This window comes from Nyctereutes procyonoides, unplaced genomic scaffold (genome assembly GCF_905146905.1).
Source record: "Nyctereutes procyonoides isolate TBG_1078 unplaced genomic scaffold, NYPRO_anot_genome, whole genome shotgun sequence".
Lineage (NCBI taxonomy): Eukaryota > Metazoa > Chordata > Mammalia > Carnivora > Canidae > Nyctereutes > Nyctereutes procyonoides.
Genome location: NW_026575128.1, coordinates 3,895,841 through 3,910,291, shown reverse-complemented (window position 1 = coordinate 3,910,291; position 14,451 = coordinate 3,895,841). Strand labels below are relative to the sequence as shown.

General features: G+C 43.6%; 1 protein-coding gene across 8 annotated transcripts in view; it reads right to left on the bottom strand.

Moving 5' to 3' along the window:
- The window catches only part of RHBDL2 (rhomboid like 2), a 48,619-nt gene that overhangs the window by 21,552 nt on the left and 12,616 nt on the right, over nt 1-14,451 (bottom strand). For 2 of the 8 annotated variants that reach the window (XM_055341976.1, XM_055341983.1), the window contains exons 1-3: nt 10,649-10,762; nt 3,988-4,254; nt 2,681-2,829 (exon numbers count right to left, since the gene is read on the bottom strand). In XM_055341976.1, coding sequence (XP_055197951.1) covers nt 2,681-2,829; nt 3,988-4,233 — 395 coding nt within the window. In that variant the 5' untranslated portion in view covers nt 4,234-4,254; nt 10,649-10,762. The other 6 variants (XM_055341978.1, XM_055341980.1, XM_055341977.1 and 3 more) reach the window with 5 other exon arrangements.

The window sequence follows — 14,451 nt, the reverse complement described above, 5'->3', positions numbered from 1 at the left end:
AGATGACAATTACCATCTTACATCAGCCCCTGGCATCTGATTTTGTTTTGTTCGCATGGTATTGAGAAAGTCCTAATTTTAGGACTGAGAGTTTAAGTTTCAATAGTTTTGTTTTGTTTTTTAAAGTAATCTCCACACCCAATGTGGAAACACCAAGATCAAGAGTCGCACACGCTACCGACTGAGCCAGCTAGATGCCCCCAAGTTTCAATAGGTTTTTAAACAACTGCTCTTGCCGTCTTAGGATATTCTTTAATAAAACAGAGACGGCAAGAGAAACCTCATCCCCGGTTCTACCTTAAAAAGCTGAAAAAAACAGTTTACCAGGATGAAAAAGAAAGTTTACCCAGTAACACCAGCTAAAGTTAGCATCTGCCAAACTGTAGTATTGGCATATGACATATTTGAGCACCCGTTGCTTTTATTCTAGTTTTTACAGAGGTAAAAATATTTTTAAATAAAATTCACATTATGTTGCCTGCCAAACCCCACAGGTTATCTCTGGAGGATTTCTGGATGTATCTTGGTACATTCCCACATTACAGTAATCCTCAATTTAGTTATTACGTAAGAGATTTCAAGGTTAAACGAAAAAGTTAAAAAACAAAATAGGTGTTGGATCTTCCACAAAGTGTAGCAGCTTTCATACTAGCTTTAGGATTGTGTTTTTGCATTATAAATTGCTCAACAAATACCCAGCAGAGGTTCTCCGGGCATAGACTGCAGAACGGATTACTTACCTTCATGGCCACGTGTGCACCCAGCCACAACTATCACTGCCCAAGGCATCTTCAAAGACATACAAGAAGTAACATATAATTCAGCACACAATAGTCCAGCAAGGACAGTGACACTGGCCTTACAGAGAGACGTCAGACATAAAGAGTATTTGGAAATCTGTGCCCTTAGTGAATTTGAACAAAGTCAAAGGAAGCCACCCATCCTGTCCTCTGGCAACAGCTTGAGGACAAAGTGACCAGTAGCACAAAAACCCCAAGGAATCACCCTCGGTGTTCTTTCTGCTGCTCAATAACATGAGTAGAAATGGCATAAGGATGAGATCCTATCAAAACTTCGGAACAGAAATACTAACTTTTTTCATCCAAATTTTATCTACCCTTCCAAGTCCAGCTGGAACCCATGTCATCTGTGAAACCATCCCCATTCTGACCTTCCTTTCTTTCTGTTTATATCTACAATAACTAAGCCCACATCGATCTCCTTATCATTTGGCCAGCCTCTCTCAGCTAGGGGTAGTCGTGTCCATGGTTCTGGCCAACAAAATGCAGGTCAGAGCAGCACTGATGGGCTGATGGGAGACTAGTAAGAAAGCTGCTTTCCAGGCAAACGGGATGGATTTCACCAGTACCTGGTCCTACACTTCCCCTTCCTGCTTTTAACACCCAGCTATAGCTGCCAACTTGCAGCCATGAGAGAAAGGTCAAGGGAAAACCAGAGACGCCAGCACAGAACCAGGAGTCTTGGCTTCATTAGACTCATGAATTAAGAAAAAAAAAAAGACTCATGAACTAACCACAAACCTCTGGGCTTCTTGTATGGTAAAGAATTACCTCCATTTGTTTAGGCCCCCATTAGATTCTTTTGGTTACTTTCATCCAAAAGCATTCCAAACCTCTACAGCCCTGAGACTGTCCTACACAGCCTTGAGACCTCTTTTTGAGTGCTTTGCTATGTGTTGGACACTGCAGAAATTACATGATAACCACGGTGTCATTTAATCACAGCATCCTCATGGGACAGATACTATTGCCCCATTTTACCAAGTCACTACTATGACTATAATGCCATATGGCCCTGAGTTACTATCTAACCGACTGCTCGCCCATATAAATCCCTTGAGTGCAGGAGCCATGTTTGTTCAGAACATGTTAAATGAAAAACCAAACCGAAAGGATCCATAGAAACTGGGCAATAAGCAATTTTGTCCTTGATTTGTCAAGCCTCTGAGCCCTGTGTCCTGCTGTGGATGCTGGCCAGCATCTTCCTTCAAGGTCCAGGGCTGGGTAGGTCACAAAGATGAAGTTGGCCCCATCTGAACCCCCAGGCGTCCACTGGAGGGGGAACCCAGCAGCAGGCAGCTTGCTCACTGCCTGCCATGGGCACAGTGATTCATGGGTTCTGAGCAAGGTCACAAAAGATGATGAGCATATAAGAAGCCAAATGGCAGGCAGGGCATTGCCCATGGCTTGTGTTAGTCCGTGTTACACACTCAGCAAAGTGCTCACGAATTCTTTTTTTTTAAGTGTGTGGCAGGTGTAGGGAGGGAGGGATTGATGATTCATATCCTAAAGGGAACATTTTAACAACATCAAAGCAACTAGGGGAACATACATATCGTTTAGAATGATTTGGTCTCTTCTCATGAATATTCCTATATAAATACCAATATTGGGCAATGATCATGAAATAGAAAGTACACTGGACGCGGAGTTAGCACTAATGGTTCCAGCTCTGCAACTTAGCCAAGTGACATGGAGCGAGTAACATCCCCCAAGCCTCGGACACAGTAGGGCAGGACTAGTACCTGCCTCCTAGGGTCGCTGAGGATCAAAGATTATGGCCATGTAATTGCCTTATCAATAAGAGCGCCAACCAAATGCTGGGGGTTACGAGTACTTGCAGTCACCTCCGACATCCGCGACTTACTGTCATTCCTTACCCAGCATGTACCAGCATGTATGAGATAAACCTCCAGGCTTGCTCCCTCTTCTCAGGGCTGTAGATAAAGGGGCTCTCCAGGATGCCTGTGTCCAGGGTGATCCACTGTTCCTGAGGCTTCCACACAGCATAGTAAATAAACACTGCCAGCTGCCAGGGAGGGGCAGACACGAATGTCAACCACTTTCTCTGCCAGAGTGGCCCTATTACATAAGCCCCGTGGGCCCTACCTTGCTTCCAAACGATTAGCTCTCAAGTGGGCCTCTCCACAGCGTGTGCTCAGAGGACGACAGGAATGAAACCCCCTTGCCATATATCTGACCATGTAACTGCAGTCACATCCTACTTCCTCCAGTGATTAGGAGCAGCCCGAGACCAAATATAAAGAACCCCTCGACCCCCTTAAATACCCTCTGCTCTCACTGCCCCTTCCCATCATTTAGTCTTTCACTTACAAGTTAATGTGAAATTAAATCGCTGCTGGCTTGCAAGGGGTAGATGAGGGGAAAGGGAACAGTAATAACCTTACAGAACAGAAGCCTTAACCAAGTGATGAAGCCTCATGTCACCAGGGATGACATCGATGGGAATTAAGAGGATTATGTTAGAGACTTCCTAATGACCCCAAAGTCACACCCCACACACATCCATACCCTGCCAATTCCTTTATGAGGCATCGTGGTGAAGGAGGAAAAGGTAGGCACAATGAGGCTCAGGAGAAGCCCAGTCCTGGCCCAGCCACTAAGTATGTGACCTTGGGCAAGTCATTCCACTTCTCTGGGTGTTGTACTCTTTTCTGGAAAATCAAAGGGCTGACTAGATCAGAGTCAAAACACACTACAGGCTGCCCACAGTAGACATCAGTAGGGGATCCCATTTTTTCCCCCTACTGAAATCTGGAGGCAGCCCACAGCTCTTCTGGTGAGGCTCCTATAATGGCTCCACAGAAAGACCTTACCAATCCAAGTCGGTTCATGAGACCAATTTGTGATTCCAAGATGATTTGGCTTCTAAAGCCCCAACAACTAAAATGAAACGAAGCCACTGAAAATCATAGTCACTGCTGGGTGGGGCGGTTGCTTGAAAAATAAACCTCAACCCTTGGCTGAAAGTGGCTGCAATCATAGGGAAGATGGACCTAAGGGGGCTCCAGAGAGGGTGCTGTTGAGTTCCATGAGTGCTGTACTGGCCACTACCAAGCTCTTTTCCCACGTGTTACCACTTTGACCAGATGAGGTCAAAGCCTCCTCCTCCTCCCTCCCCCACCCAGTGCTACTTGCTCTAGCACCCCCCGCCCAACATGCTCACCTCCGCAAGGCTGATGGAGATGATGAATATAGGGGGTGGGAAGCAGTTGGCTCTCTCCAAGTATGTTCTTCGGACCTTTTCAGGAAGCATCCATTTTGAGACAACCCTGTGGACCTTTTTATTCTTGAAGCGATCTTTGCTTCTCCAGTCCTCTTGCATTTCCTTCTCCTCTTCCAGCTCTCCTTTCATGTCTCTACCCATATTCAGATTCACATCCTCCATCTCCAAATCACCATCAGCAGCCATTGTCCTGAGTCCTCCCTCCACCTGAAAGGGCCATGAATGTCAGTGAAAAACAGATAACCCCATAGTCCTTGGGCCATGACTCTTTCCTGGGCTCTCTAGCATAACCATTGGTTTCCAAGGCTTTCCTGTATATTAATAGAAGGCAATTAAACATCTGGTTTCCAAATACTTATAATATCCATACCCTCATCATCAGTATTCAGTTGTGACAAAGTATGAGGATCTCCCCAGATGAGGGAAAGAACTCCCCGGGATCACTTCTGGTTTCCTCTATTGCTGCCACCTAAAAGGATGGACTAGGGCCTTGGAATAGAAACTCTACCTTGTATACCCCTTCATTCCCCTCTGCCACGGACTGTCAAGTCAACCTTCAGTGTAAGAGATGAGGTGTTTGTTGTGAGGTGATGCATCTCAGAGCTTAAACCATGCACACTGCATAACTGAACCAAGTCTTGACCAGCTAAACGATCTCCTTTCCCTTCGGAGTTTCATCTTGGAAAAAATAATATAAAATTAAAATCACAAAATACAGGGATCCCTGGGTGGCGCAGCGGTTTAGCGTCTGCCTTTGGCCCAGGGCGTGATCCTGGAGACCCGGGATCGAGTCCCACGTCAGGCTCCCTGCATGAAGCCTGCTTCTCCCTCTGCCTATGTCTCTGCCTCTCTATCATAAATAAATAAATAAATAAATAAATAAATAAATAAATAAATAAATAAATAAATAAATAAAAATTTATTTTAAAAAATTACAAAATATAAAAATTGCAAAAGTGGATACACGGCCTTTGAAGGAGCCCATGCAAATGAGAGACCTGACATTTAAGCTCTATTAGTCTCAGAGAAAATCCACCTCTGTTTATATTTGAAGAGTTTTTTATTTTATTTTTTTTAATTTTTTATTTATTTATTTATGATAGTCACAGAGAGAGAGAGAGAGAGAGAGAGAGAGAGAGGCAGAGACACAGGCGGAGGGAGAAGCAGGCTCCATGCACCGGGAGCCCGATGTGGGATTCGATCCCGGGTCTCCAGGATCGCGCCCTGGGCCAAAGGCAGGCACTAAACCGCTGCGCCACCCAGGGATCCCTGAAGAGTTTTTTAAATTTTATTTTTAAGTAATCTCTACATCCAACATGGGCCTTGAACTCACAACCCAAGATCGAGAGTAGCACACTCTACCGACTGAACCAGCCAGGTGCCCCTATTTGATTTTTTAAAGTATGTATCACTATTTGTTTTTATGATTTTATTTATTCATGAGAGGCACACACAGGGAGAGAGGCAGAGACACAGGCAGAGGGAGAAGCAGGCTCCATGCAGGGAGCCCGATGCAGGACTCAATCCTGGGACCCCAGGATCATGCCCTGGGCTGAAGGCAGTGCTAAACCGCTGAGCCACCCGGGCTATCCATGTATTACTACTTTAATAAAAAAATAAAAAAATAAAAAAACTAAGAAAGACATATCTAAGACAACTTTACCTGATCCTAGAGTCTCAACTCCTATACTATTTCTCCCCTTCCCTTTGGGGCCCAGTGTCTTGAAGGAGGAATCTATACCCTAACCAGCTGGTCATCTGCATGCCCCACTGAAATCAATCTCCTGAGTTATGCCCTTCAAACAAATCCACTTCTGGAGTGATGTGAGTCCCAACCACGTTTGCAGAGCCCCCTTGGCATTTCAAAGCACAGCCTCACTGCAAAATCTCACGTACTCCTCAGAATTACCTGAAGTAAAAAGGCAATGATTCTGTTCCCAATTCTCTTCGTCTTCAACCTTCCTAACAGATTTTCCTATTGAAATCTCTCTCTCCGTCTTTCATCTCAACCATAATTCATTCACTGCCTCCACTGACTGCCTTCTCCTCCTCCCCAGCCATGGGCATCCCCTCTGGGGGCTTCAGCAACATGCTCATCCTGCAACTGGACCTCTCTAACCTGCTGAAGAGGAGCTAGTGGCAAGGTCCCTAGAGGATGGGGTTCTAACACCAGACAGACCAGAGGAATGACCTTGTCTTATTTTTCTTAGCAACCATAGACAATGGCCTAGGGCCTGGTAGCATAAACAATAGAATAGTAGTTGGAAAAAAGAAAAAAAGATTAGTAGTTGTGGGGTGGGGGGGTGGGTGATGGGGGGCTGTATGTTTTATGAGTACAAAGATTCAGTTTGGGAAGACAAAAAAGTCCTGGAGATGGATGGTAATGAGACTTGCACAACAATTTAAGATAGTTAATGCCACTGAATTGTACACTTAAAAATGGTTAAAATTAAAAATGGTTAAAATGGGGGCAGCCCAGGTGGCTCAGCGGTTTAGTGCCACCTTCAGCCCAGGGCATGATCCTGGAGTCCCAGGATCGAGTCCCACATCGGGCTCCCTGCATGGAGCCTGCTTCTCCCTCTGTCTGTGTCTCTGCCTCTCTCTCTCTGTGTCTCTCATGAATAAATAAAATCTTTTTTAAAAAAAAGCATTTAAAAAATGGTTAAAAAGGCAAATTTTAAGTTATGTATATTTCACACACACACAAATAATGTGAAACTTTCAAAGTCCTTGTGAAGATTAGATACAGTGTTTGTGTCACCAATATGTACTTCACCAATGATATAATACTGATATTTTCAGCTTAGGTTCATGCATCTAAATTTCCTAAATGACCCCAAATAAGGTTTTTCACGGTAACTTTTTTAAAAAAACATGATCCATGGAGCCGGAAGACTGGGATTAGGACACAGCTCTACTACATGTCAACTGTAAATTTAGGTACGTCACTTAAATTCTCTGAGCCTCAGATTGCATTTTTTTAAATTGTGGTAAAATACACATAACCTAAAGTGTACCACTTTAGCCATTTTATTTTTTTTTAAGATTTTTTTTAAGAAGCAGGAAGCCTGCTTCTTCCTCTCCCTCTGCCACTCCCCCCTGCTTGCGCCTCTCTCCTTCTCTCTCCCTCTCACTCTCTGTCAAATAAATAAATAAATAACATCTTTAAAAGAAAAGAAAATGGAGGGGATCCCTGGGTGGCGCAGCGGTTTGGCACCTGCATTTGGCCCAGGGCCCGATCCTGGAGACCCGGGATCGAGTCCCACATCAGGCTCCTGGTGCATGGAGCCTGCTTCTCCCTCTGCCTGTGTCTCTGCCTCTCTCTCTCTCTCTCTCTCTCTCTCTCTCTGACTATCATAAATAAATAAAAAATTAAAAAAAAAAAAGAAAATGGAATCATACAACATGAGGCCTTTTGAGTCTGGCTTCTCTTAGTAGTAAGTTTGCAAGGTTGATCCAGGTTGTGCCCTGTATCAGTACTTTGTTCCTTTTTTTTTTTTTTAAGTAGGTGCCACACCCAGTGTGGGGCTTAAACTCACAACCCTGAGATCAATAGTCACAGGTGGGAGAAAGAGGAGGTGGGAGGGTGGAGGGATGTATGAAATAGGTGATGGGAATTAAGGAGGTCACTTGTTGTGATGACTGCTGGGTGTTGCATGTAAGTGATGAATCACTAAACCTACACCTGAAACTAATACTACCCTGTATGTTTACTAACTGGAATTTAATAAAAACTTAAAAAAAAAAAAAAAACGGAGTCACGTGCTCTACTGACTGAGCCAGCCAGGCAACCCAGTACTTCATTCCTTTTTATGGCTGAATAACACTGCATTGTACAGATATATAAACATATTTTGTTTATCTGTTGGACTGTTGAAGGACATTTAGATTGTTTCTGTCTTTGGATATTGTGAATAGAGTTGCTATGAACATCCCTGTGCATTGTTTGAACACCTGCTTTCAGTTATTTGAGGTCTATACCTAGGAGTGGACTTGCTAAGCTATATAGTAATTCTATATTTAACTTACTGGAGGGCAGCCCTGGTGGCTCAGTGGTTTACCACTGCCTTTGGCCTGGGGTGTGATCCTGGAGTCCCAGGATCGAGTCCCACATCAGGCTCCCTGCGTGGAGCCTGCTTCTCCCTCTGCCTGTGTCTCTGCTTCTCTCTGTGTCTGTGTCTGTCATGAATAAATAAAATCTTAAAAAAAAAAAAAACTTACTGGAAAACTCTCAGATTACACTTTAAAGTGGAGATAATTCAAAAAAATAAAAATAAAGTGGGGATAATGATAGACCTTACCTTGTAGCATTGTTGGAAAGATCATTCAAGGTAATGCATGTAAAGCACTTGGAATAGTATCTGGCACATAATAAACACTCCACAATTATTAGTTATTATTAGCTATGGATAGATGAGTGGGTGTGTGGATGGATGGATGGATGGATGGATGGATGGATGGATGGAAAGATGAAAGGGATAGGGCTGAGTCTAGGGCCTATTTTCAGACTGCAAGTTACTGCAATCAACTCATACTGAATTTATTGTTTAAAATAGTTCATTAGGCAGTTTCCACATTACAATAGATTATATTCAGTAAATTTAGAGAAGAAGAGAATTCCCCTTTTATGTTACTTTTCCCCAGCAACTTTTCTGAGAAGAAAGTTCCCTCCTCTACATCTTCTACCCTCCCCACTCACCCACCCTCCCCAGGGTCAGACACTAAGTCTATAGACCTCACTGTTTCATGAATTTTCCTTGAATGTTGGTGATTGTTTCTAGTTTCACAACTTCTCATAATTGGCAAAACACAGTGCGGATTTAAGATCTGCAGCTTTTAACAGCAAATATTAAAGCATTTTAAAAATAAGTTCGGGGCACCTGGGTGGCTCAGTCGGTTGAGTGTTGGACTCTTGTTTCTGGCTCAGGTCATGATCTGTGTTGTGGGATGAAACCCCGTGTCAGGCTCTGCACCCATCAAGGAATCTGCTTGTCTTTCTCCCTCAGCTGCTCCTCCGCCACCCCCTGCCACTCACTCTCTCTAAAATAAATAAACAAACAAACAAACAAAAAAACATAAAAAATAAAATAAAAAATAAAATAAAATAAAATAAAATAAATAAACAAAATCTTTTAAAAATGGGGCATCTGGGGAAGCCTGGGTGGCTCAGCAGTTGGGCACCTGCCTTTGGCCCAAGGCATGATCCTGGAGACCCGGGATCAAGTCCCACACCGGGCTCCCTGCATGGAGCCTGCTTCTCCCTCTGCCTGTGTCTCTGCCTCTCTCTCTCTCTCTCTGTGTCTCTCATGAATAAATAAATAAAATCTTAAAAGGGGGGGGCACCTGGGTGGCTCAGTTGGTTGAGTGTCTGCCTTCAGTTCAGGTCATGATCCCAAGGTCCTGGGATTGAGTCCGATATCATATCCGGCTCCTTGCTCAGTGGGGAGCCTGCTTCTCCCTCTCCCTCTGCCTGCCACTCCCCCTGTTTGTGCTCTCCCTTTCTCTGTCAAATAAATAAATAAATAAATAATCTTATTAAAAAATCAATAATAAAAGTTCAAGGACCCCTGGTTAGCTCAGTCAGTAAAACATGAGACTCTTGATGTCAAGGTTGTAGGTTTGAGCCCCATGTTGGGTATAGAGATTACTCTTTAAAAAGTGAAGTAGGGGATCCCTGGGTGGCGCAGCGGTTTGGCGCCTGCCTTTGGCCCAGGGCGCGATCCTGGAGACCCGGGATCGAATCCCACGTCAGGCTCCCAGTGCATGGAGCCTGCTTCTCCCTCTGCCTATGTCTCTGCCTCTCTCTCTCTCTCTCCTTGTGACTATCATAAATAAATAAAAATTTTTAAAAAATAAACAAAAAGTGAAGTAGGGACACCTGGGTGGCTCAAGTAGTTGAGCATCTGTCTTTGGCTCGGGTCCTCATCCTGGAGTTCCAGGATCGAGTTCTGCATCGGGCTCCTGCATGGAGCCTGCTTCTCCTCCCTCTCTCTGTATCTCTGCCTCTCCCTGTGTCTCTCATGAATAAATGAATAAAATCATTAGAAAAAATTTTAGAAAATAAAAATTAAAGTAAAATCTTAAAATTAACTAAATAAGTTCAGTTAGGGATGGTTAACATTGTATTAATAAGCTCTACTGTAAATACAGATACCATACATGATCATTTTATAAGGAAATTAAATTCTGCGTTGTTAAGGGCACCTGGGTGGCTCAGTTGGTTAAGTGTCTGCCTTCGGGTCAGCTCATGATCCCAGAGTCCTGGATGGAGTCCCACATAGTCAGGCTCCCTGCTCAGCGGGGAGTCTGCTTCTCCCTCTTCCTCTGCTCTTTCTCTTGCTCGTGCTCACTCTCGCGCTCTCTCTTTCCCAAGTAAATAAAATCTTTAAAAACAATTTTAATTCTACATTGTTAATACAACTTTAAAGCTTAAAAGGAGCTTTAAAAACTAAGGATCATATTTCCTCAAAATTTTGTCTTCTCTCGATTTCAAAATTTCTAGAATTTTTGGAAAGTCAAGCCCAGCATTTCAGGTATTTTAGAAAAATGTATTCCCTGTGCTACAAAGATATACAACCCATTCAGCTTGGCCAGGACTCACTGTGGGTCTGCTCTCTTCCTTGAAACGTCCAGTAATGAGATCTGACTACCAGTTCTAGCTCCTTCTGGCTCCAGCAATAGACGAACATGTTGGTAGCAACTGCAGCAATTTGGTTTTTACCTCTCTTCTCAATGACACTCACACTCTGACTTCCAGCTCTGTTTGTGTGCCCTGTTCCTTGGAGACAGGGGCCTCCCCCTGGCGAAGCAGCTCTCCACCATCTGCTGCTCGATGCTCACAGGTGTGCTTCCAGTCTCTGGCATTCCCTGTCCCTCCCACTCTTGTTTATCTTCTGCTCCCACACCTAAGTTCCTGAGAGCCCAGTTCACCACCTTGAAGAAATTACCGATCAAACAATGAAAAAGATTTCCGAAAGGAAAGGAAAAGAAGAGAGAGAGAAAAGAAAAGAAAAGAAAAGAAAAGAAAAGAAAAGAAAAGAAAAGAAAAGAAAAGAAAAGAAAAGAAAAGAAAAGAAAGAAAAGAAAAGAAAAGAAAAGAAAAGAAAAGAAAAGAAAAGAAAAGAAAAGAAAAGAAAAAAAGAAAAGAAAAGAAAAAAAGAAAAGAAAAGAAAAAAAGAAAAGAAAAGAAAAAAGATTATTCGTATTTATGAGGCTATGAGAAATGGGTGCAGCCTTCTGGGAAGGCAATTGGGCAGTAGCTACAAAATATGAAAAGCATACACCTTTCAACAGAACCACTCTACTGGTAGAAATCTATCCTCCAAATGTATCTGAGCAAGTGCAAGAAGCTATATTTCAAAATGTTCAGTGCAGAACTATTTATCGTAGCGAAAAATTACAAAGAACTTCAGTTTTCTGGCAGTTCTAATTCTTAGGTAGCTCTTCCTTATACTCTGCTGAAGTCTGCTCAGCAGGACCTCTGCTCCTAGGTACAAGGTTTTCCTCCCTAGGCTAATCTAAGGTTAGGCCATTAATTTTGTCCTTGCATAGGCATGGTCCGGATACTCCATGGGTTCTACAGGTCAAAGTTGGGAGAGAGTCTCCAGAAACATACTTTAGATTTAGAATTTTTGAAGGCCCAATTAAATAAAGCAGGCGCCTCAAAACAAGGCAACACATCATACTCTTGGAGAGATATAAAAGCATTGCAGCTGTGAAATTATTCACTTGGTCACTCTCATCATGGTGTTGCATATGGAGTGGAATTATTATTGCACTGGCTGTGCTTTCTTACTCACTAAGCAAAGATCTTCCAAGTTTCATGACCTTTCTTTAGTATTGGCTTGATGTGATGCCTCACCTCCTACCTTTTATCTCTTTTATCTTTATCAGGTGGCTGTCAACTCTTGTTGAAATCTCTCTCTCTCTCACACACACACACACACACTCACACACACACAAATACAGATCAAAACTGGGTGGCACTGCTGTGAAAAGTTCTCATCCTACCAGTGTGGAGCAATAAAGGTAGATTGTTAAAAAGAACGTTAGAGGAGGGACGCCTGGGTGGCTCACCAGTGGCTTTGCCTTCAGCTCAGGGCATGACCTGGGGTCTCAGGATCGAGTCCCACATCAGGCTCCCTGCATGGAGCCTGCTTCTCCCTCTGCCTGTGTCTCTGCCTCTCTCTCTCTCTGTGACTATCATAAATAAAAAAAATAAATAAAAAAGAAAAAAAAATGAAGATGTCCCCCTGTGCAGCAAAAGCTAAAGACCTTCCCTTAATGGCTGGCAGGTATTCTAATTTTTTTTCGATAGGCTCCACACCCAGCATGGCACTCAAACTCACAACCCTGAGATCAAGAGTCATATGCTCTACCAACTGAGCCAGCCAGGCGCGCCAGCAAGTATTCTTAAGAGGAAAAGTGGAAAGAACTTCCCTACATCCCGACTTTATCTGGAATAAGCATTGCTCATGTGATGAATCATAGAGCCATTGTCTTGGCCAAGGACTGGAAAGGGTGGGGTCCTACTCATTTACCCAGAACACTCTTCTGCCTTAAAAAAAAAAAAAAAAAAGTAGAAAAAGATTTCCATAAGGAGATTTACACAGGAGATCCTGTACAATGGCACAAGATTTTTCCAAAGCTCTTTCAGGAAACTGAATATACCACATAGTGTCTCCCAAGATCAAGTCATAAATTATAGCCAGAAAATTTTAAGCAATTGCATTTCAGACCCTAAATAATTCCATAAATGTAGATGTAGGGTTATTTATAAAGTTTGTTATATGAGGAGTATTAATTGACCAGGTTCAACCCTTTGCACCCAAGGTCCCAAAGAAGAAAAGAAAATAGAACCTTGGTTAGTTCACTGTGCCTCTTCGTCTTTAAGCCAAGTTTAACCTGTCTCTCGAAGAGCAATTTCTGCACTGGCTGAAACACCCATTAAGACAATTTCCCAAAGCACCTTTCCTTGTAGCTATGTGACACACATAGTAGCTCCCCCAGAAATCCTAGGCACCGCTGAACCCGACATTCCATGCCAATTTTATCCCCCACTTCTATTTTTGGCCACACACACATACACAAAAAAAGTCACTTTCTCAAGCTTCTTCACTTTCTTCTCATTTCTATTTCTAGCACTATCAAGTGATTTATTTTTAGGAGTCTCTTCTCCAACACAAAAGAAAGATCTTCGTCACTGCATGCAGGTTACCCAAAGGCTGTAACTAGTAGAGAAGAGTGAAGACAGGCGAGCCCAAGAGGAACAGTAGGCCTGGCTCACTAGCTCCTGAATGACTGGCTGCAGCAAAGTCATCCAATTCACATCCACTTACAAGGGGCTTTTGAGGGTAGATAATGAAATGCAAAACTGAAAGTGTTGAATCTGCACACGTCAAGGGCTCCCAGTGTCTTCTTTTGATAACACTTAGATAAAGGTCACTTGTCAGGGTTCTTGGGGAATCCTTCATCTCATGAATGATGGGCAGCAGGGACCACTTCCCACTACAGAGGGTAAAAACTCCCAGTCCTCCTTGTTCGGCCAGGTCCCTAGGCTCAGGTAGTGACTTAAGCTTCACCCATTAGCCACACTTGCTTAGGATTTTTGAGGCTGGAGCTTCAAAACTGGGTAAGTTCTTTACACTGGTGCACTCGAAAGCAGTGGTGGCTGGATCCAGTGTCCATGCCCTTGGGGTCACAGTGGCATCATTGATGCAGGTGGTAGCAATGAGCACGCAGCAGCAGTAGCAGGGGGGCCGCCTTCACCTACCAGGCCCTGCAATGTGATCTCGGTGTCGTTCTAGGTGCCTGGTCTCCTTTTGTCACCGCTTATTTCCCAAACCTTGTTTCTGCAGCCTTCCAGGGATTTTGTAACCTACCAGTGATATTGTGCTGTACAAAGATACATATATTTGGTCTTCATCCCCAGTTCCTGGCACAGAGCTAGAAAACCCTTGGAATTTCCTGAGTGACAGGGGTGGGAGGAGCATCTTCTGTTATTCATAATAAGCCCATGCTAATGAAGTGACTCTTGGAGGATGGGAGCTGGTTGCCTGAGGAAATAACCCTGTGTTTACAGGGTTGGAATTTTCCACCTCTGGGAAGGGAAGAAGGGCTAGAGATTGAGTTGAATCAGCAATGGTCAATAGCCAATCACGCCTATGTAATGGAACCTCCATGAAAACTCTAAACAGAAGATTTGGGGACGCCTGGGTGGCTCAGTGGTTGAGCATCTGCCTTTGGTTCAGGGCATGATTTGATCCCCCATCAGGGTCCTCGCAGGGAGCCTGCTTCTCCCTCTGCCTGTGTCTCTGCCTCTCTCTCTGTGTCTCTCATGAATTAATAAATAGAATATTTAAAACAAACAAACAAAAAAAAAAACCACAGAAGACTCAGAGAGCT